The sequence below is a fragment of the Aythya marila genome (genome assembly GCF_965140915.1).
Source record: "Aythya marila genome assembly, chromosome: 2".
Lineage (NCBI taxonomy): Eukaryota > Metazoa > Chordata > Aves > Anseriformes > Anatidae > Aythya > Aythya marila.
The window spans coordinates 58219727-58241313 of NC_139043.1; the positions used below are offsets into that span (position 1 = coordinate 58219727).

Consider the following 21587-nt stretch of genomic DNA (forward strand, 5'->3'; position numbering starts at 1 on the left):
TATGCACACCCTCTCTGGCAGAGATTTGGGAACATACTGGACAATTAATGGGAGTGGAGGAGATTACTGCAGAGTAGTCATCATGTCAGCAGTTGAAAAATTATTTAAATTCCAACCTACTCTCCTTCCTCGAGGCAAGCCGAGTGACTTGTACAAAATGCGTCATGGTGCACGAGTTCTTGTGAGTTGGCAGATGGAGAATGCTTAAGTTATGATGGGTTAATTTAGATGTGAAGACCTGCCTTGATACTGATCAAAATACTGGTTATTGCTTACTTCTGTGCTGTTTGTTTTCCCACTTTTCTTCCCTGCTTTCCCTTTTCTCTCCCTGCAGCTCTGCTATTTCAATCACTTGGCTTTTCATTATTCATTAGTTTTCCATTATCCATCTGTTGCCAACCATGCTGTCAAGTCCGTTAGACACAAACCCAGACAGCTTTCCAGTACGCTATGAAATGCTTTTCACATGACCAGAAGTCAAATCATCCTTTTGAACTCAAACAAATTAAGTGGAAGAAAAATCTTAGCTCTTTTGTCCAGCCAAGCAGACATTTAACCCTGGTATCTATTAAGACTATGGTAGTACAGGAGAAAAATCAGCCCTGAAAAAGCAAAACATATTGTTTATTAAATAATATCAATTTTTGCAGAATAATTAAGACACCTATTATTATGTCCTACAATTCCATTGCACAAAAGCTGTACGGAGAGAGCAAAAAATTCACCCAGCATGTTTTTACCCTTAGAACATGCTGTCACTTCGCAGAAAGTGCCCTACAACACTTACAATCCAATGACCCAAATCCTCACTTACTGCATTAAACTGGGTTTATAGCAAAAATAGCTCCAGCGGGGATGCCACACCTTAGAGTGAATGCTGGCACGATGGAAGCGAAAAATGCAAAAGGTTGCAATAGAAATAGAGGAACAGAAGGAAGCATGTCTGGGGGGGAATGAAGTGCATGCACTGCTCACATCAGATAGCATTTGTTATGCACCTAATCCTACTTTTGCTTTTTCTTTTCTAACAGTTACTTTTATTCACTGTTTGAAACAAACAAAAAAAAAAGAGAGTCCACAGTATATAAAACAGTGCACCCTGCAAACAGAAAATGCATCATCTTCATAAACAAACAAACAAACAAACAAACAAAAAAAACTTATTGTATGCTGTGTACATATTTAAAACTGGGAAGCACTTCTGTGCATGCACAACTACCAGGCTCTAGGCAGTAATTTAAACCAATAGAAATTCCTGCCACTTTGTCAAGAAGGTATATGCTGTCACAACAGCACCTGGGAAGACTATTATTGGTTTTGTAATGGTGAGATAGGAATATAAAGAATTTCAAGCCCACTCTTCTTGTATTGGTCTGCCTCATTAACATGGCTTCCTTTGCTCATAGTGCGCTACCCACAAGGTACATGTATTTCAGTTCGAAGGCAGACCTTTTATTTCTGGTGACAAAGTACTCCAGGGAACAGTGGTTCTACAGATACTTCCATTTTTGAATGGTAATGGTAGAGTGTATTAATTAATTGCATACTTTCAAATTAAAGCAGAATTAACAAACGTGACTTTTTCACCTTCAGCATGACTTTAACCCATTTTAATGAAAAATGGTATATTCATCAATATGTTTGAATTCTCTAAGTTCCCATTTGCTTGTATATCAATGTCAATGGCATGAACAGCAAAGCCTGAAAGTAATCCAGAAGGTTACATTCTCCAGAAATCTGTCTCCCTTATTTCCAGCATTGATTCAACACAAATCATCTAAAAAAAGGAAATCCCCAAACAGAAAAACAAAACAAAAACAAAACAAACAACAACAAACAAACAAACAAACAAACAAAAAACAAACAAAAAAAACAAAACCAAAAAAAAAAACAAACAAACAAACAAAAAAACACCAAGCAAATAGGACAATATAGTGAGCCATAATTATCTGGATTCAATAACGTCATCAAAATATATATGCACAGATGTATGAATAAGTAGAAAAAAGGTTAGGAAAAATAGTTAGTCCACGTGTGATTAACAGTTTTGAATGTTTTTCATGTAATTCCAACAATATCTGCCTGTAAAATGTGCACGCAGCCCCTAAGCCCTGATTCCCGACCACAGTAAAATGGCTTACAAATTATAAAGAGGTCCTCTCTATTCCTTGTGGAAGCAATCTGATCCACCATATATACCTAGCACATCAAAAATGAACCTTTTTTTTTTTTTTGGAGGGGGGGGTATGGGTTGAGATCATATTTATTTCCTCTGTTCCTTAGAGGCATAGGTACACTAAGCACACTGTATACACTTAGCTGTAGCCTAATTTTTAATAAAGAGTGTACAATGTACATTATAGAGCAAGAATAACAGATGGCCAAATGTTGCCCCAACAACACAACACAACAGTATTTCAGATTTTGTCCTAAAAGGGCCTGTCTTGCCATATTTAGATACATCACACACCTATGATGTGTCCAACGTGATCTCAAGCATGTCCTAAATCAAGGACGCCAATATTGCCTTGGTGACTGTCCTGCTGCTTGGCTATTCCCTCTGAATTCATCTGGTGCAGGGGGAACAATGTGACAGGAATGGACAGTATTTCAGTTATATCAGCAATCCAGTTACTTTTGTGTTCAACACCCGAAGTAACAGATTGAAAAGTCTCTCTCTCTTGACATTCCTCATTTGAATGAACATAATGCATAGTAATGTGATAGGACATCCATAAGTAATTTTAGTTTACTGAACTAAGAAGAAATGTAGAGTTAAATTAATATCCAGTCAAGGACAACATGAAAAAAAATCATCACAGTTGGACAACAAATAGGTTTTCTACTGCTATCAGCTTTGTAAATTAGCATTTCCTCCAATTAATTTAGTAACTACATTTCTTTTTGATATCAGAAAGAGCCCTTTTGTAGCCAGACAGCTCAGCAACAAGTATTTAGCCATAAAATAACAATGTGCAGAGTAAAACTAGCTATATAAAAGTCCTACTCAAAATGACATTTCTGGAGAATTATCTGTGGGCAGACCTTGCCTCTTATTTACATCACTTAGCCCATCTGACAAAACAAATGTCAGATAAGAATGAATTTTAGCAGAAGGGTGCAGTCAAAAGGAAGCAGCAGACAAGATCTGATTGTAAAGAAAACAGATCTCAAAGATGCACATATAGAGAACCTACAATCAGTAAATACTGAGAAAAACAGTTCACAGATTTTATTTCCACATTCTCCCCCTTTCACACTCACACCTCTCTCGTTGCCTGGTTTTTGGCACCGGGCAGCAAAATTGCTGCAACCCCTGCCTTTTCCTTCACTGCCCCAAAAACTAGTACCATCTCCCTCTCTGAGATTATCGGTCGTCTTCCTAGTGAATTTCTCCAAAGGATTCAGAGCTGCCATGCAGCAACTTCTGCTGGAGAGATGTAGTGCTTCACGTCTGGGGAGGTGATATTACTTGGTATTATTTTACGTCATGCCAGAAGGGTACATGATGCTTTAGCCATACAGAGACAGATCCCAGCTAAGCATCTGCAAGGATCCAGCTCTATTGTCTGCTCAGGAGATTCAGAACTGGCTTTTAGATACCCAAACTGACAACCAGTTACTTCCTACAGCTGTGTTGACAGAGAGGTATTTGTGCAGTCGGGATGGTGGTAGGAGAGACTTTTACTGTCCATACTGAAGATATTATACGATTGAAATACAACTCATCACTATTGTGATGTATTGGCAGAAGAGGAGGTTACAAGAAACAAGGAGACAATAGCCAGCATGACAGTGGGCTCAAATTGAGGGATATGTAGCTTTACAGACGTCTGCAGGCATCACTGCAACCAGAATTTCAAGGGCAAGTACTGAGAAAGATAGGGAGGTAGTTTTCTGTGATGGAAAGCCTGAGACAGAGCACATTTACTTGTCCAAAAATTTAATAGGACTGTAGCCAAGTCTAACATCATGGGAAAATCAGATGTGTAGTCAGACTCTTGTTTTTTTATTGGGAGATAAAGGTTCTCCTTATAAGCCCTACAAATGACAACTAAACGCTTATGATTTTGTAAAAGAGAAAGAGGAATCAAGAGAGATAAAAAATTAGGCTAGCCTTGTGAAAGAGATAAATTATGACAGAAGTCTTCTGAGCAGCTTTAAGTAAGATAAGGTTACATGTATCAAGTAGGATATTGCACTAGCAGAAATATAAGGTAGTAACAGCTTCTAGGAAAGATTCAGTTGGGTGGTTGAGAGACAACATAAAAAGATTTTAAAGACCTAGTCGTGGCCTGCATGTGAACACTCAGGGCAAAATCTCAAGACTGAGCCAGAAAGACAAGCAATAACGTAGCACTACCTACAGCGGGGGGGGGAAGCGATGGGACTCTGCCAAAGCTTCGAGGCAGACCAACTTCAAGGTGAGCCTACCAAAAGGGCTTTCAGTACATAAAACTTTTATTAGAGCACAAATTAAACCCCAGTAACTTCTTCAAGAGAGAAAACTCAGCTCTGTTGGGTCAAAGAGTAAAAAGGCTGGGTGAAAGCAAGAAAATGAAAACAAATATTTCCCTGTGATGCTCTCCTGCTTTTCACAGCCCCAGAGACGTGCTGTAGGGTCTGCTTCTTCCCAGCAGCATTCCCATCTCCACTGATGCTGCTGCTGCTCTCAATCTCTTCCCCCGTCTGTTGCCCCACCACCCATAGCCCTGGAGGTCCCTTGTGCTCAGCAGCTTCCAGGGGAGGCACACTCTCCCTCTGACAAACTCTGAGCAAGAGAAAAGTAAAAGAAATGCACAGATTTCCTCCTGTTTGCCTAGGGATGGTTCTCTTAACAGGGCATGTGATATCCACCCTGGAAATTACCCACAAAGAGAACATTTGCATTTTCCTTCACTGAGGACGCACTACAATCAACTACATGAAGTGCAAGGCAATGCAAGGTTAAGTAGAAATATAGATTTAAATAAGCTGTAATCAAGGTTACAGTTTCAGCTTCCATTATAACTGCCCCCAACTACTCCCACCTATCACAGCTATTTATTTCTTTCTCAACACATGAGCAAAAATCCCTTTGGACATTTGAATTTTGGAAGAATTGTTAGTGTAACTGTTAGCACAAATATATATACATATATATATTTGTAAAGCATGGCTTACAGTGCAGCAAAATCCAGTAAACAAGGTCTTACAGTGCAAGCAGCTGTACAAAATCCTCTGCAAATGGTTCAGCCATCCACCATGAAAATCATCAGCCTTGGGATTGCTACAGAGCCAAAGAATTTGGACAGCAAGATAACTTTACAGGATCGGACCCTATACTTGTGAGGCACAAGAGTGGTTTCTCAGAGCTCCAAATGAATCATTTAATAACATGACAGAGTCACAGGATCCCAGAGTCTAATGAAAACCTTTTTTCCTGAAAGGTTTTAAAGAGTGTCCAGATGACACTGCTGCCCCTGGGAAGGCTGAAATGAAGGAGGTTGCAAATGTTTCAAAGGGATGCACGCCACACTAACACCAAAAAATGTTCAGTGCATTTGTCTTAATATTGCACATCTTTGGCACACTGTATATATATTTATTTATGCCTATAATAAACACTAATCGGAAATCAAAGCCATTACACATCTGCAGTGGGTCAAAAGGACATTAATAGGGAGTTCATTTTTCCATTTCCTGACCTTTGCGCATTTCCAGTCGAGCTTTACTGCTATGTTAATGCATCCTCTTGCATTTAACTTTGCTTCAGTGATGTGCAAATCATTGCAAAAATTTGAATCAAAATGAAAGAGTTGGCCTCGAGGTCAGACTGGCAAGGTTTGGTGCTGGTGTGTGGGATTGATTCCCGATGCAGGCATATTAGTGATAAGGCAGCAAAAGCTAGCAGCAGTAACCAGACACACTTTTAGCATCTACAAAGTGCATCCAACAGCAACTGCCCCTGGCAATTAAGAGCAGTCCGTATTTTCTGAGAGCACATGAACAATCTTGTGGGCACGAGCAGATAGGAGCTAGACTATTGGGCATAATGATTGAAGGCAAATTCTTGGAGTTCAGATAAAGTAAGAAAAACAGTTAATGATGCTTTTTCTCTACTCCTTCTGGATAAGTAAGAAAAAAGTGCTGACTAGTGAACCCAAGAGATTATGCTGAAAGGCATGCACATCACATTTCCAATTAAATGACTCCAAGAATTAAGATCTGCACTCCTGAAAGTGTGTAAACAAAACAAGCCTCTGTGGAAAACTGACATTTCACTGGGTTTGGATGGGATCACTCCAAGCTTGAACATTGTAGACTACTTATGTCTCACCCTAGGCGCAATTAACAGTGTTGCATTCAACAAGTTGGTATTGACACAGTGACAATCCAGCCACAGTTCACTACAGAAGGCACTTGGACGTTTCTGCAACAGAATGCAGCTAAGAACAAAACTGAATTCTTAACTTCTCTGAAATCAGTAGCATGAAAAAAATACTTTCTCAGCAATTTGACGCAGTGAAGAATGAGAAACAGTCATCAGGCTTACCCGTTATAGAAAAAAAGGTCTGAAAACATTGCCAATATTTAAAAAATATATATATCCTTGTACACGACAACAGGTAAACATGCAATATGGCCTGAATATAAAAACACAAAAAGATAAGTCTAAGGAAATAATAAAAGGGTCAGTATAGTAACATTTGAAGCCATGATAATACCGCATAGCTTCACTCTGTTCTTTTCACACTGCAAAATGAAAGAAAGTACCTGACGATCTGCTCATATGCCACTATCAAAAACTCTGAAGTCCAAAACGCTAACCTTTGCTAGGACTTTATGACACACGGAACAGGAAATCTGTATTTTGGCTTGGTTTTAAACATCAGGAGCAGGCACAGAAGTGGTGCTACACTGCTGCAGTACTAGACAGGCAGCACAGCGACTGCCTCTCACCAGGTGCAAGATGAGGCATTTGGCTGGTAGGAGAACGAGCCCTCTCCTAACATCCATTCTCATGTCCATCAACGCCAGCTTCACAGATACAGTCCTGGTGACTGCGATGCCAAAGACTAAACATCTCCACTTCTCAACTTTTCAAAGCCAAGGACAATATTTACAAGCAACAATCACTTTAAGAAAAGCAACAACAAACAGATCAAAGTTTCTTTGATCTGGTGTTTAAAGAAACATTCTCAGCAGAGAGATGTCCAAAAGAGCCCACATGCCCCCCATGTCAGCGAATTTATTTCAAGTCTCCTCACTCTGTTCATCATGTCCAGCTGGACTTTGCTGGTCTCCCAGGAGATCTACTTACTCCAAAGGGGTCTCAGGAGGAGGTAAGAACAGGAGGTGGCTCTCCTCTGCAGGCTGAACACGTTGCTGCTCTTCTGTACAGTGAGCAACTGCTGTTTGTACTGAGAAGCCCTGACCAGATGGATGCCCTGCTTCAGGTTCTGCACAGCACAATAACGACCACTTACCTGATGCATTTTTGTAACCAGCGGCTTCAGTTCTTCCAGTCCTTCCCCCATGCAAAACACCAGTATCTTTAATAGCACTCACAGTGTCCTGGACTCACCCAAGTTCAGCTAAGTACCTAAGTCATCTCATTTCAGACTGTAGGTTTCCAAGACTTCCCGTGTAGGCAGAGGGAGGAGACAGGCTTCTCCAGAAAAAGACTGAGATCCAGGTAAGGCTTTCGCCAAGATTATTCAGCTCCGCCTCTCTTCACCTGTACAAGGAGACTGCAACTGTTGGGATCCTGGGTTAGGGATATTAAGTCAGATGGGATGGAGTAAGACATGTATATAAGCTTCTCAGGATGCAAGATTTTATAGGAAAAACATAACTGGGCAAAGTACACCCAAGGGTGGCAGAAAATGTATATTATAAGTACATTTAAGCATGTGAAACAGAAAACACATCATAAGGCATATTAAAAGAACGTACTAAATTCTACTACCTGATTTTTTAAGATTAGTCTCATTTTCCAGGCAACAATATAAAATTGTTGCAAACAAGATGGTGCTTCTGGAGAAAAATAACCAAGTAAAAGAAATTACACAGCATACTGTACACACTGCACGTACAGGTCTCTTCAAACGTGTAATACCAGTAAATGCAGGAGAGGTTTACAGGAAAAGCTGTGAAGAAGTCTTGCAAAATTTAGGAGATTATGAAGGCAACGATGCAGAGTAAATACGAGCTGCAGAAGGATATCCAGTAATGTACAACGTTTCCCAGAACTGTCAGCTACAATCATTTCTCTGCTCAGAAGTAGCCCCACGTTTCTCAACTCCCCAGAGAGTCCAAAGACTCTTCTGAAAACTTTTTGCTGAAAAAAAAAACGATGTCTGAGTTCTAAAAACCTCAACATTATCTAATGTTGGAGCTATACTATACCTGCCATGATGTATACCTGCTTACTAAAAAACAAAGTTCACGTGATTTCTGTACTGTATACCGCCACCAGATAGAAGAAACAAACAAACAAAAAAATAGTCAAATGTATTACATAGATCTTAGGCACGAGTTATTATTTGTAAAATTCACACACACACAAAAGGCAACAGAAAGCAATCCAGCATAGATATCAAAAGCTTTTCATGTTGATGAGCCCCCCTTCAGACACAAGTACATGTACAAATCTCTGCAAACCACAGGTTCGTGGGAACATATCGGAGGAGTATTTATCTTGCAGAGTTCGCACCTACCTATGCACTACTGCCTCCAACAATGCTTCTCTCCCTGCCCAGACACTCTGCACAGCACACACAGATCCATACACATGTCACAAGGTGCTCATCGCTGCTATTAGTTGCACAATTTCTACAGGCATCACAAGCACCATTCCCTGCAAGAAGAGCGTAAGGCTTCCCTGCTGCCTCCCTTGACTGCAGACTGTCAGTGAGGTCCTGCTCCTCTGTACCACGTCCCTCACATCTCATGGTCCCAGGTGACAGTTTGTCTTTCTTCTTCCCATCCCTTTTTATTCTCAGGGCATCTCTTTATCACTCGTTAATATTACCATTCTCCCCTCTCTCCTAGATAGGAAAGGGTAGGGAATGAGGCATTAAATGCTGTATCAGCCATAAGGCAGGCACTGGTTTCCACATGGGGACAATAAACACACAAAACCCAGGAGGGATGGAAAGTAACTCTTCTCATCCACGGTTCCTTCCAGCTGACATCCCACTCCACACCAATGACAGCATTTTAAATCTCATTTTATTCATTGCCTCTAACGTGCTTTTTACCCTGTCTTCATTTCTTATTAAGAGAAAAGTGATTTGAAGTGCCAGTACCTTACCCCCCTCGGGCAGAGAGGCAGGGCAGAGGCAGGTAGCTCTGAGCAGGCGGCTGTGTATTAATGCCTACGTCAACCACTCCTTTCATCTCCAAACAACAACAAACCATTGCAGCGAGCCAGCCCCTCAGCTAGACACCAGCTTGTTGTGCATGCCCTTGGCTCCATCTCCTACCTTTCGACAAGGGCTGCAATATTCCCTGACATTTTGAAATTAATTGGCTACAGAGCTCCCATATTATCACGATACCTCCGGACAAATACAGAAATGCCATCACTTGAGTGTGCTTGGTGCTGCTTCCAATGAAATTAAAGGCAAAACTCCCCCCAGCTTCACTGTGGAACAAAGTGACTTTGCAAAACAAAGGAGCATCCAGATAGATCTCAACAGCTGCAGGGAACAAGGGCTGGTCCACAGCTGGATTATCAAAAGTTTGTGCTTTAACTACAGCACTTCAAATATTGTCATCCATGCCTCCACCTATTCTGTTGGAAGATGCATGAAATACCCAGAGCAGCAAGCTGCAATTTAGGGCACAGATTACAGCACTGGCTTTCATTCGAGTTCTCAGAATGACACATAAATCCACCAGTAGATGGGTGAGGATTAATTTAAAATCTTAGTTTTAGACCATGATATCTGCATGTTTTTTTTCCATGCAATTGTAATAGTAGAATACAAAACTTTTTCATTCATAACAAAAGCAGCACCCCATGAATTTAAAGCGGAATATGCTTCAGCATTTGCTGTTCTATCATTACCGTATAGTTTTTGTCTGGTGTCACTGACAGGCAGAGTGAAAACTGCGCGCAAGTATTAGGAGTGCAATTGCCACAGTTAAGTGTGCTTGTTCTCAACAGAGACTATGACTTCTTACATCTTTACACTCTTAGGGAAACTATGACAGCATCCTCATATTTTTAATAATTAACAATTTTAAATATACAATCATAGAATATCCTGAATTGGAAAGGACCCATGAAGAACATCAGGTCCAAATCCTGGCTCCACACAGGAAGGAACACCCAAAAATCTGGCCGTATGTCAGAGTGTTGTACAAACGCTTCTTGAACTATGGCAGGCTCGGTGGTGTGACCACTGCCCTGAGGAGCCTGTTCTATCTAATGTACATGATATTTTTTTTTTTTTTTTTTTAATAATCTATTATAACACAGGTTTTAAGAGGATCAGGGAATCTTATTTTGCTCTGAAAAACACCAAAGGAAAATAACTTTATGCTTAGTAATTCCTCAGATCCAGTGTTTTATTCTTAAAAAGAATCCTGATTCCATTGAAAACCTTTGATATTACTGATAAACCACAAGTCAAAACAAAGAGTAAGATTTATCTGTTCCTGGACAGGTGAAACTAGTCTAGACACTCATCTCCATGCCAGGTTCATACTTACTGTTTCATCTTTAATAAAAGCTGTTTATGTTTTGTTTGTATAAATCATAATAAATTGTTATTATAATTGTATTAATGAGAAAGCAAAGAAACTGGGCAAGCTATCTCAAGAGAAGTGAATCATTCTGGTATTACAATCCCTAGTTTGGGAACAAGATTCAAATTTTACGAAGAGAAAATGCAATGTCTTCATCTAGGGCTCAGAAAGTATCTTATATGAGAGAACACAAGCTGTGTTCAGGGACTCTGCTTTCCTCTGGATCACTGCAAGACAAGCCCCAGCTATATGTGGAGGGTTTCCTGGGGGACTGCTAGCCAGGGTTAGACCCAAAGTAGCTTAGTAGTTTCCCCCTGGAAAACAAGAGTGTGCACAAAGTAGATTTTCAAAGCAGAAAACATCCAGTACAACTGAAGCAGAACTTTGTAATTGTGAAATTACAAGTTCTGCACTTCAGACATATTTACTTTGCTGCTAGTACATCTCTAATACAGTGATTATATGTGTTATATATATGTTATATCACAAGATCTTGTGTGCAGGCATATATCTGTTCACTTTATTGTGGGAGGTTCTTTTTCTCTTTTACTCCAGTTCACATGAGTTTGTGATCCTGTGTTCAGAAGGTCTCAGGAGAGTTTTCAAATACGAAGAACACTGACAAGGGTGAGCACAAAAGGTGTATTTCACTTACTCACAGACAAAAGCACATGAATGGCTCTGAAAAAGTTTCAAGCCACAGTTTCATTTCATTTTAATGGGGACTTAAGTCTTATCTAGACTTAACCCAATGCTTTTTTGCTGCCATTGGTTTCCAGCAGAATTACATTTTGTAAGACTGCACTTGTAAAAGTAAGGCCCAGAAAATAATTTTTTAAATTTATTTTTCTGGTAACTACCCCTCCATCAATGAAGTGTCCTAAATCCACCAAGGATTAGCTTCTAGAGCTTTGCAATGAAAGACTAGAGCTAATCAGTATTTATAAAAGCCTGCAGAATTAGATAAATTGGAAAACTATTCTGCTCTGCAGGTGTTAAACCTGAGTTTTGTTTTGGAAGAAAGACTGAGAGACAGACAGACCATCACGCAGCCAGTCATAGTGGCCACATGAACAATCAGATCCCATGAGATTTTTGCTGTAGGACTTGGCTCTGTTCTGTTGAGGACCATGAAAACTACCCGTTGTCTGAAAACTATCTGCTGATTTTATGCACAAATCAATCAAGAACTCTTTGGTTCTTAAAAATTAATAGCATTACTTGTTGTCTAAAATGTTGTTTGACTTAAAAGATGACGTTCAACTTGAACTTAGTAAAATTGGTGTATCCGTGAGGTTAAAATTTGACTTCTGAACAGGTAAATGGTCAAACAGCACAAAAAAATTTTTTGTGGAAGACCTGCAAACAGAAAAGACACTAATTTGACAAATTTATCACTTGTAACCCATTAGGTAATGGCCACATACTAATGTTTCCACTACCTTTTCTCTCAATATTAGTGATAAATTAACTTAATGATTAATGTATTTTCCTAACCTCTAACTAGAAGCTGATTGTTCGTGTTGAAGACATTCGGGTCTGATTCAGAAAAAAATCATGGAAACAAAGCCAAACAGCCTTGTTATCAGTGAAACTATAATGAAGCCATTTTCCTGCAGAGCTGTAACCTTCATCACCAGCAAATTTCTACCAAAGACTCAGATTTTTCCTGTCCATTCCTCTGAAAAAATAAAAAATAAAATAAAATAAAATAAAATAAAATAAAATAAAATAAAATAAAATAAAATAAAATAAAATAAAATAAAGCTACACCCCAAGCAAAGGTACAGATAACCCCAGTGACCATCCTGGCAGCCAGAGCTGCTGACAGGTAGGCTCTGCCTGCTGTCCCCCTGTCCTGACATGGGTCTGCCTCTTCTCCCCAGCCACTGAGACCTGTGGAAACTCAATTATCTCAAAGCCAATTACTCCTCTCTCTTTTGTTTGAAATTAGCCAAGGGCTTCAAAAGTAATTAGGTATGGGAGTGACAGATAGACAGAAAGGGCAATCATAGAAGTCTTATCACAGCCTAGGAAGCCGGGCTAAAAAATTACCAACAGCCTCACCAATTTAATTGATTACTCACACACGGGAATTTACTCAAGTGTGCAAGCCTGCAGAAATAGATGTTGGGGTTTGTTTCAAGCCACCATAAAAGTACAAGACAAGCTGAATCAAAGTGATTTCATTAGGAGCAGGATTTGACCTAAAATATAACACAGTTCTCCATCCTTTCCAGCTCCTTTCTCCTACTTAGTATTTTGTCATACAGAGTCTACTGCCTTATTCTCATCCTAGTGGGAAACTTTAGTTACAAATGAAACAAAGTACATATATTTGATAGACTTCCAGTTTACTAGTAAGTCTGTGGTGAATTTTTTCTTCCAACGATAAAGGGGGCATCAAGTAGTTATTCTTCAAGAAACAAAGAAATACAAAGATGGAAAAGTTAGTGTCATGAAGAATGGACTAATTTAAATTACCAGGTAAAAAGAAATCTCCTTTATAGTTTTCGGTTTTAAAATCCCAATGCAATTACAGAATAAACTTACATAAGTCTGAGATGACGTATTTGACGAGGCTTACCCAATGTACTGTAGAATAATATTTTCACTATGCAACTTGCTCTATAAGTGGTTTAATATTAATCAACTTAGACATTCATTGATTTTAATTAGCTTTATCATAGAGGATCTCACAAACTAATGGATTTTCTTTTTTCAGCCAGTTTCTCTGTTGGCTTTGAAGAGATGGACCACGTTTTGAGAAAAGATTTGAGAAATTCAAAATGAAAATATTTATGCAAGTCAAAAAAAAATATATTTGTGTGTGTCATTCAAGAGAAAAGCTGCAAAATACTATGGATGCAAGGTAGGTGCCCAGTTTGGAAATGCTGAATGTAAATAAAAAGCATATTTGTCATTTACAAAAATAAATAAATAAATAAATGATAGCCTTTTATCTCAGGTTTTTAAAGGGCCTAACAGCCGACAACAGCTGCTTCAACAAGAGGTTTTAAAGTAGCATCAAAACTTCAAAGGCATAGACCTTGTTTTTGATGGTTTCCACCTACCGTCCTGTGGCACAGGCAAGAGGCTCATGTGTGTAGGCACAGATCCATGCAAAACTTTTCAGCTCCCCTGCACTGAATTCAGTCTAGGCCTGATCTCACATCCCCTTGCTGTGATGAGAAGACTCCCAAGATGTCAGACTTCGAGTCAGATCCTGGCCAACTATTTTCTATTCCTACATATGTGAGGTTGGATAGAAAGCACTGCCACCTCCCCATCCTTCCAGTTCTGTGGTACAACAGGAAGAATGACAAACTTATTTCATTGCAAGTCCTCTTTTCCTAATCACTCGAACGCTCACGGTGTTGGGTTGTGCTGTTTTTTAATGCTTGCCTTTGTTTCTGCTGGTGCCCTTAATCCCCCTCGTGCTCTCCCAAATGTACAGTTATTCCCCTACAAGGCTGGTGAATAATAAGCAAATAGAATTGCTCCTTCAATTAAAATGCTGCTGGAAATAGGGACTGACGTCAACAGGAAGAGGGAATTGTGCCAGAAATGAATCCATTCCTTAATTTCTCCATTAAGACACAACTATCATCCTAGCCAATATTTATGTTACTCTAATTAAAAAGGCATTAGGAGAGCAAGGGCTTGGGTTCACAGCTCCACCTCTCCGCAGCCTGCTGCCTCCTACCGTGGCTTAGCCCAAGTGCTGCCCACTCACCCAAGGTCTGCAGAAAAAGCCTGCTGCTTTCCTTCACGCCTGCAGGTTTGCTAAATGCTCGGTCTTTTGCACCTGAATGCATTTTGGTGGGTCACTTAGCTCTTCTGCTATCAGACAAACATATGAGAAGAGATGCAAAGTTTGAAACGTGCTCCATGCGTTATCATTAGCAAAAGTAGATATTTTTACAGCAGAAAATAAAGCAGTCACAAAATTCTTTGGTTTTGATAAGTGGGAAGGCTTTTGTCTGGAAAACAGCTTTCAGGTATGGCTTCTTCCTCTGTCTGTTTTGGTTTATTTTTGATAATACAGAAATTCAATTTTTATAGTAAAGAAAAGAAATTCACTTAACTGTTGTTTGTTTGAATTTTTGCTTAAGAACTACTACTCTTTGCATGAAAGAATCTGAAAAGTTTCTGTATATTGAGTCCAAACTAAACCACAATTCCACACCAACCATGTTTAATTTAGGAACGTTAATGTGTCTTTTTTTTGTCTTTTTTTTTTTTTTTTACCACAGCTAACTTGTCTGATTAAAAATCTACAAAAAAATTCTACAAAAAAAGACACTCTATAATGGTCACAGGTAGAGTGAATATAATGTAAAGCTTGCACAAAAGCTGATTTTTTTAAGCAATGGAACAATGTAAATCCTCTTCCCTAATGAAGAACTAAGTTGAAGCCAACTGTTCCTTGTCTCATCTAGAGTAGACCTTTTAAAAAACAAGGAATGTCATTTTGCAGGTGCTAGTGTCAGCCACCACGTACTAGAGCACTAACTCCTTTCTGAGACCTGATTTTGCTTGTGCTAACATGTTTTTTTCTGTTTTCCCTTCCAGCCTTTTATAGCCTGCATTGAGATTTGGGTTCTTATATTATTAGGGCTACTACTATTATATCATTAGGGACTTCTCTATACCGCTTCCCCACTTAAGGGAAAGAAAAGGATGCTCTGATATACCATTAGGAGCTTGACTGCACACTGTTGAGTGTACAAAGTATACTTAGGGCATTTAACTTAAGGAACTAAAACAGGTGCTTGAACACAGAGTTGTGATGGTGCGGCTGAGGGAGCTGGGCTTGTTCAGCCTGGAGAAGAGGAGGCTCAGGGGCGACCTTATCGCTCTCTATAGGTACCTCAAGGGAGGCTGTAGCGAGGTGGGGGTTGGTCTGTTCTCCCACGTGCCTGGTGACAGAACGAGGGGGAATGGGCTTAAGTTGAGCCAGGGGAGTTTTAGGTTAGCTGTTAGGAAGAACTTCTTTACTGAAAGGGTTGTGAGGCATTGGAACAGGCTGCCCAGGGAAGTGGTGGAGTCACCATCTCTGGAAGTCTTCAAAAGACGTTTAGATGTAGAGCTTAGGGATATGGTTTAGTGGGGACTGCTAGTGTTAGGTCAGAGGTTGGACTCGATGATCTTGAGGTCTCTTCCAACCTAGAAATTCTGTGATTCTGTGATTCTGTGATTCAGGCCTCCCCAAGGGTTTGGAGCAGTCCTGTACCAGGCAAGTCTTCAAACTGCTAACAAATACTAGCATTTGTCTAAAATATTTATCTCAAATATCTATACACAACTCAATCAAAAGGTTCGTCTGCAAGGTCAAGTATATGACCATGCAGGTACGTACTGTTCACAAATCATGCAATTGTTTTAGTTTGCCTGAAGCAGTCTGTACTGAGACAGAGGGAAAGCAATTTTTTTACTTAATAACGACAAGGAAGAAGAAAAATATGTTCTGTAGCATCTGGAATTATTGTTATAAACTCAGTTAAAATTTTGTTTTGTTTTGTTTTGTTTTCTATGTAGGGGGAGAGAATACAGGAGGTGGGGCAGGGAACTGGGGAATGACTATTTTTTATTATTTTTATTTTTCACCCTCCAGGCAGAATGGCAGAAATTGGGCCAAAGGTGCATTTTCAGTTACTGAATTTTGTCAAATAAAAGTGCTGTGATGTATCTAACAGACAGCACTTTGTGACAAGTACCTACAATTTGCCTCACTCTGGTAAGTCTGAGTATAGCTGTCCTCAGACTGAGGACTGACCTTAAACAGAAAACTTGCCCAAAGAGAGAAAGCATCACTGCCAGTTGAATGTGTGGCAGCAGGCAGTTAAATTACCTTCTTCCTGCTGTCATGACTTACCGACATATCGCCAGTTTCTGTCAAGGTTCTTGGCGGGAGGTATCTAACACAACTACATCTAGGAATTCCTTTGTTTTCTATGTTAAGGGCCCAAATTTGTTACAACATTTATGTAGTGGTGAGAAATGCATTTGTTCAAAAGCTAGGAACCTTCATCACAACAGATGAACTTGAAAACACAGACAAAACTATTCTTAATCTTTTCTGCTGTTAAAAGTGCCCTTCATTGGTCTCTTCACTTGAGAAAAAACATGCGATCCTACAATGAAGGGCATCTTCTCTTTTGGGGGGATATTCTGTTTAGTTTTTGGACTGTGGCCAAATCGAAAAATTGATTATTTTTTTTTTCCTTTTTATCTTTTTTCTTTTTCCCCAGAGTAATGGAAAGAAACTGATGAAAGCCTCTGGAGATGCACTTACCTCATGCAACAGTTTCAAAAGTCATATTGTTGGGTGAGATGTCGGGTTGTGAACAGTTTTCATGAGCTAGAGCATTCAAGGATTACTTTTCACCAAAGGTATTGTTCTTCCCCATGACTTTCTAACACACCTTGTGATGCACTGTATAGCAGATGCTTCTGGGGAAATTTTACATGTTTAGTGTAGAATACCACTGAGTTTACAACTATGGAGAGGTGAAAGGAAGAGTGATGTTGGACACTGTCACAAAAATTCACAGTTGTCATTACCAAGAGGCTGTATCTATTTCCTCAGCAATTCCAGCACTGCTTAATTTGCACAGAGGCTCAAAACATTCCACAGCAAAACAGCCAGTGCTGGAGGCTCTCACTAGCTACTACACAGTGCAAAATTCAATATAAAAAGGATACATCCTCATGAAACCAGAAGAATATAATGACCTATCAGATACATGGATGTTCACAGAATTTGTATTCTTCACAGAATTAATGCTATTTGGAGGACTAGTAACAAAAAAAAATAAATGTAGAAGCAAACACACAAACAAAAACCCCAACCATAACAACATTTCATTGACAGAAATAACACCAGATAAGCTTTAATGCACATTCTGTCTCGCTTTGACAATGCATGACAATTAGAGAACTAAGCTGTGCAGAAAGATGCATACAGCAGCAGTGTGTTACGCATGCACATCATCTCACAGGTTCCCCTCGTACGTGGTTAGTGCCAGTCATACATTCCTGCATCTCACACATTAGTGTCTGCTGTGATGGCTGATTTGTGTGCCTTGATGACTCAGAATTAATTCGCAGTTAAAAGCTGTAGGTTTCAGGAAATGCCTTGTGAAGGTGAGCGGTTGATGCATTCTGTGCTTTGCCTACGCATGAAGGCGTGCAACTGCAACATTACAGTTGCCTGCTGCTCCCAGGACCTCCTTGCTATGATCTTAATTGCCATGGCTTGATTCGAGAAAAATTCTTGGGTAGGCCGTATTAAAACACAATACAAAAACAACACTGATATCGGATGGATACTTAGCAGGTTCAAAAATGAAACAAAAACGAAACAGAAACAAAACAAGGAAGGATCATTTCAAATGAAGCTTGACTGGACGTGTTGTTGAAAAGGTGCTCAGATTACCTGAACTGCTTTGTTTGATCTTAAACATGGACCGGGGGCAGCTGCAACGAGCTCTGAGCTTTGGCACATTCCATTATGAATGGTAGTGAATTTATAATGGAATGGTATGGATGGTTTTTATAATCAGAAAAACACACTGACCTTAACACTACACAGGTGGAGCAGCATAATGACCCGCCAATTGTACGCGCATCAATTCCTGGGGAAAAGTTCAATGAGGTTAACTCAGCATGTATCCCGCAAGCAACATAAACGACATTTATAAACATTGCTTTTCTACCAACACTGTCTTTGCCAACATTTTATTAACTGACTTGCCTCACTGTTGGGCAGTGAGTATATCTTACCCATGTTAACAGTGTATGATACCATGCTCCAGTAGACCTGAATGTTGTCATGCACTTCAACACTGAAATATGTGTGCTTAAAAAATACAAATGGGATTAACTACAGTAAATTTTGCAGACTATACAAGATTAAGCACCAAATTCATTCAAGAAGCATCTGAAAGAAATCAAGAAGCCCAGATATAACAAAAGACACCATCAGTGGATCTTCAGGTTCATCATAAAATCCTCACATTGAGGGAGCTTAGAGCGGTGGCAGCCAACCAGCATTTCTGTGTCCTATCAATTTATTGATACCCTTGGATATTATGGGGACCAGCTGCAAAGGAAGTTAATTTTAGTATGTTGTACTTGAACCAATCTGGTATCCAACATAATTTTTGTAGTCCAAGATCAGACCACGAAATAATGAACGAACCTCAACTTCTCTAATTAACCTCAACCAGTGCTTCAAAAACCTACATATTACAGAACTACACAGGGAGAAGAAATGAAACAAAGAAACTTCAACCTGAATTAGTGACAGCTAATCAGCAAGGACAGAAGGCTCCCCAAACATGCAATAACAGCATTTTCAATTAAAAAAATGTGAAAGACATACACGATTCAGCCCCAGCAGCACCATTTATATCTGTGCTTTCAATTCATTCTCTCTGCTCCTCTTTATGACTGAGGCACTATGACATTTGCAGCTCCTCCACTGCACTAGAAGGGAAAGCTCTTCAGCAACAAACTAGTCAAATATCCCATGTCTCATAGAATCACATAGATTGAAAAAGACCTTCAGGATCATCAAGTCCAACCATCAACGTGACCTACCACATCACATCACAAAGCCACGTTCCTTAGTGCCACATCCACATATCTCAAATACCTCCAGGGGTGGGGACTGCACCATTTCCCTGGGCAGCCCATTCCAAAGCTTGACCACCCTCTCTGTGAAGAAATTATTCCTAATGTACAATCTAAACCTCCCCTGAAACCCTGAGACCATTTCCTCATGTCCTATCACTTGTCACCCAAGAAAAACGACCAACAGCCTCCTTGCTGCAACCTCCTGTTGTAGAGAGCGATGAGGTCTCCCCTCAGCATCCTCTTCTCAAGAAAGCAGAAAAAAAATCTTATAAAAAATTATTTAAATGACTACTAAAACTACTAATTCAACAGTACAAAAATGAACAAGACAACCAAGAGTGGAGGGAAGGGTAGCAAATTTAGGAAGAATGTCCACTGTTTGGAAATGCTCAGTTAAAGAAAAAAACAAAAACAAAAACAAACAAACATAAAATAAAGCAATGCCATTTTATCAGACCGAAAGACTTTTAAAATACATACCAGCCATGAAATTAAAGAAAGTTAAAGTGCACGTCATGTTGTCATCTCCCTGTGCCCTTCTTCGGAAGACACTAAGTCTCATGTACATAATTCATTTCAGTCCCAAATTTACCAACTGCCTACAGTTTGGTGGCCTTTGCTTTTAGTGAAACAGTCTATTTACATTGGAAGCAAAATGGGTTTATCCCACAGTTAGATGAAGCCCTCTTTGGAAACAACCTCAGTGAACTTTATCCATACAAACTGTTTTCAGTTGTCCGTGAGCAGTGGACATGGCATAAAAACTCTTCCAAACAACCAGGACCGCCTCTCAAAACCACTGTCACCATGTACATTTTTTTAGCCACATGGAAGTTCATTTGAGACTTAATAGCTTTGCCCATGGGAAAAAGTAATATTCTGTAGGATTTTCCATAACATAGCCCAGTCGCTTTGCTTTACTGACAAGAAATGAGACACAAACATACCAAGGCTGTTTACATTTCAGTACCAGAAGCAATAGTAAGGCAACCTAGTGAAAGGTATATATGGTGCTTTTCCCGTCTCTGCCAGGATGTTCGCAATGACACTGCTAAGGTGACTGATACCAGTGCTTCTTTAGGACACCAGCACGTACATACTTAAATGTGGTGTTGCCAGGAAAAGCTGAATGAAATACTGGTGATTTTTGCCAAACTCTTCTGTGCGAAGTCTCTGCTTATTGTGGTTTGGGAGGAAAAGCATGGTTCTCTTCCTAATCACATTCTTAGGCAGCTTTCAGAAAGGGAAAGTTTCATTATACATAGGCAGCGTGAAAAACACACAGCCCCACTCCCACCCTGAAAGGCAGAGAAAGCATTTTTTTGCACTTAATGTGACAGGCAGTGTTGGGATGCCTTCACACATCCAGGCCAGAAAGCAAGCATCGCTCAGGGTTTGTGGCAGGACTGAGGAAGGCCCCAGGCACACTCGGTCCCAATTTGAGGCCTACGCAGCAGGGGCAGCGGGGGGCAACCCAGGGCCAGGGCCCTGCCCACCCACAGGTGTGTACATTGCACGTGGGGCTGCATGCTCCAGCTTTAATAGCAATAAGCAGCAAAAACGCTATCCTATGTACAAATAGATTTACTCACGGGGACTCCTCTGTTAAATAAGTGCTTCAGAAGTGTAATTAGGGTTGAAGTGTTCTTAAAGTACACTGGAGAGCCTGTGATCACACAGAACATCACTCAGATAAAACACAGTTTTCTGTATTTCTTTGTCTGTCCTTGTTCACCTATGAACTCCCATCTTTACATTTAGATTGCACATTTCTTGGCACTTTTGTTCAGTTTTCATGTGGCATTCAGTGCAGCATTTACCCTCCCCTTCTCAGTCCATCATGGGGTCGTTCAGTTGCTATTTCAATACAAGTCTAAAAAGCACTTCTTTCAGTAAAGGTGTACACAAACATACTCTCAAGAGCCTGGAAAAATCAGTACTACCAGGATTTGAGCCTGTATGCTAAGCAGGTTAGAGGAACAGTGACTAAAAATTACAGGAGCTGGGCTGTTCGTGTGCCAGGACCACGTGCAAGCCTGAGCATCCCTTCATTTCCCTGTTGGGAACAATACAGGTTTTCAACAAAATCACTCCTGCATCCCCAGAAGATGAGTGGTTTCTTCTGAGCTCGCTGTATGACATTAGCATGAGCCCAGACAAAAGTGACAAGTGAGGAGGAGAGTCCCCCCAGGCAGCGGAGTTTT

The 21587-nt window shown here is 40.0% G+C and overlaps 1 protein-coding gene across 9 annotated transcripts in view; it reads right to left on the minus strand.

Moving 5' to 3' along the window:
* Nucleotides 1-21587, minus strand: part of HECW1 (HECT, C2 and WW domain containing E3 ubiquitin protein ligase 1) — a 268296-nt gene that overhangs the window by 184430 nt on the left and 62279 nt on the right. For 2 of the 9 annotated variants that reach the window (XM_082753991.1, XM_082753990.1), the window contains one exon: nucleotides 18323-18380. The exons of the other annotated variants lie outside the window; for them this stretch is intronic. In XM_082753991.1, coding sequence (XP_082610117.1) covers nucleotides 18323-18349 — 27 coding nt within the window. In that variant the 5' untranslated portion in view covers nucleotides 18350-18380. The remainder of the gene's footprint in view (nucleotides 1-18322; nucleotides 18381-21587) is intronic. 9 annotated transcript variants of the gene reach the window in all.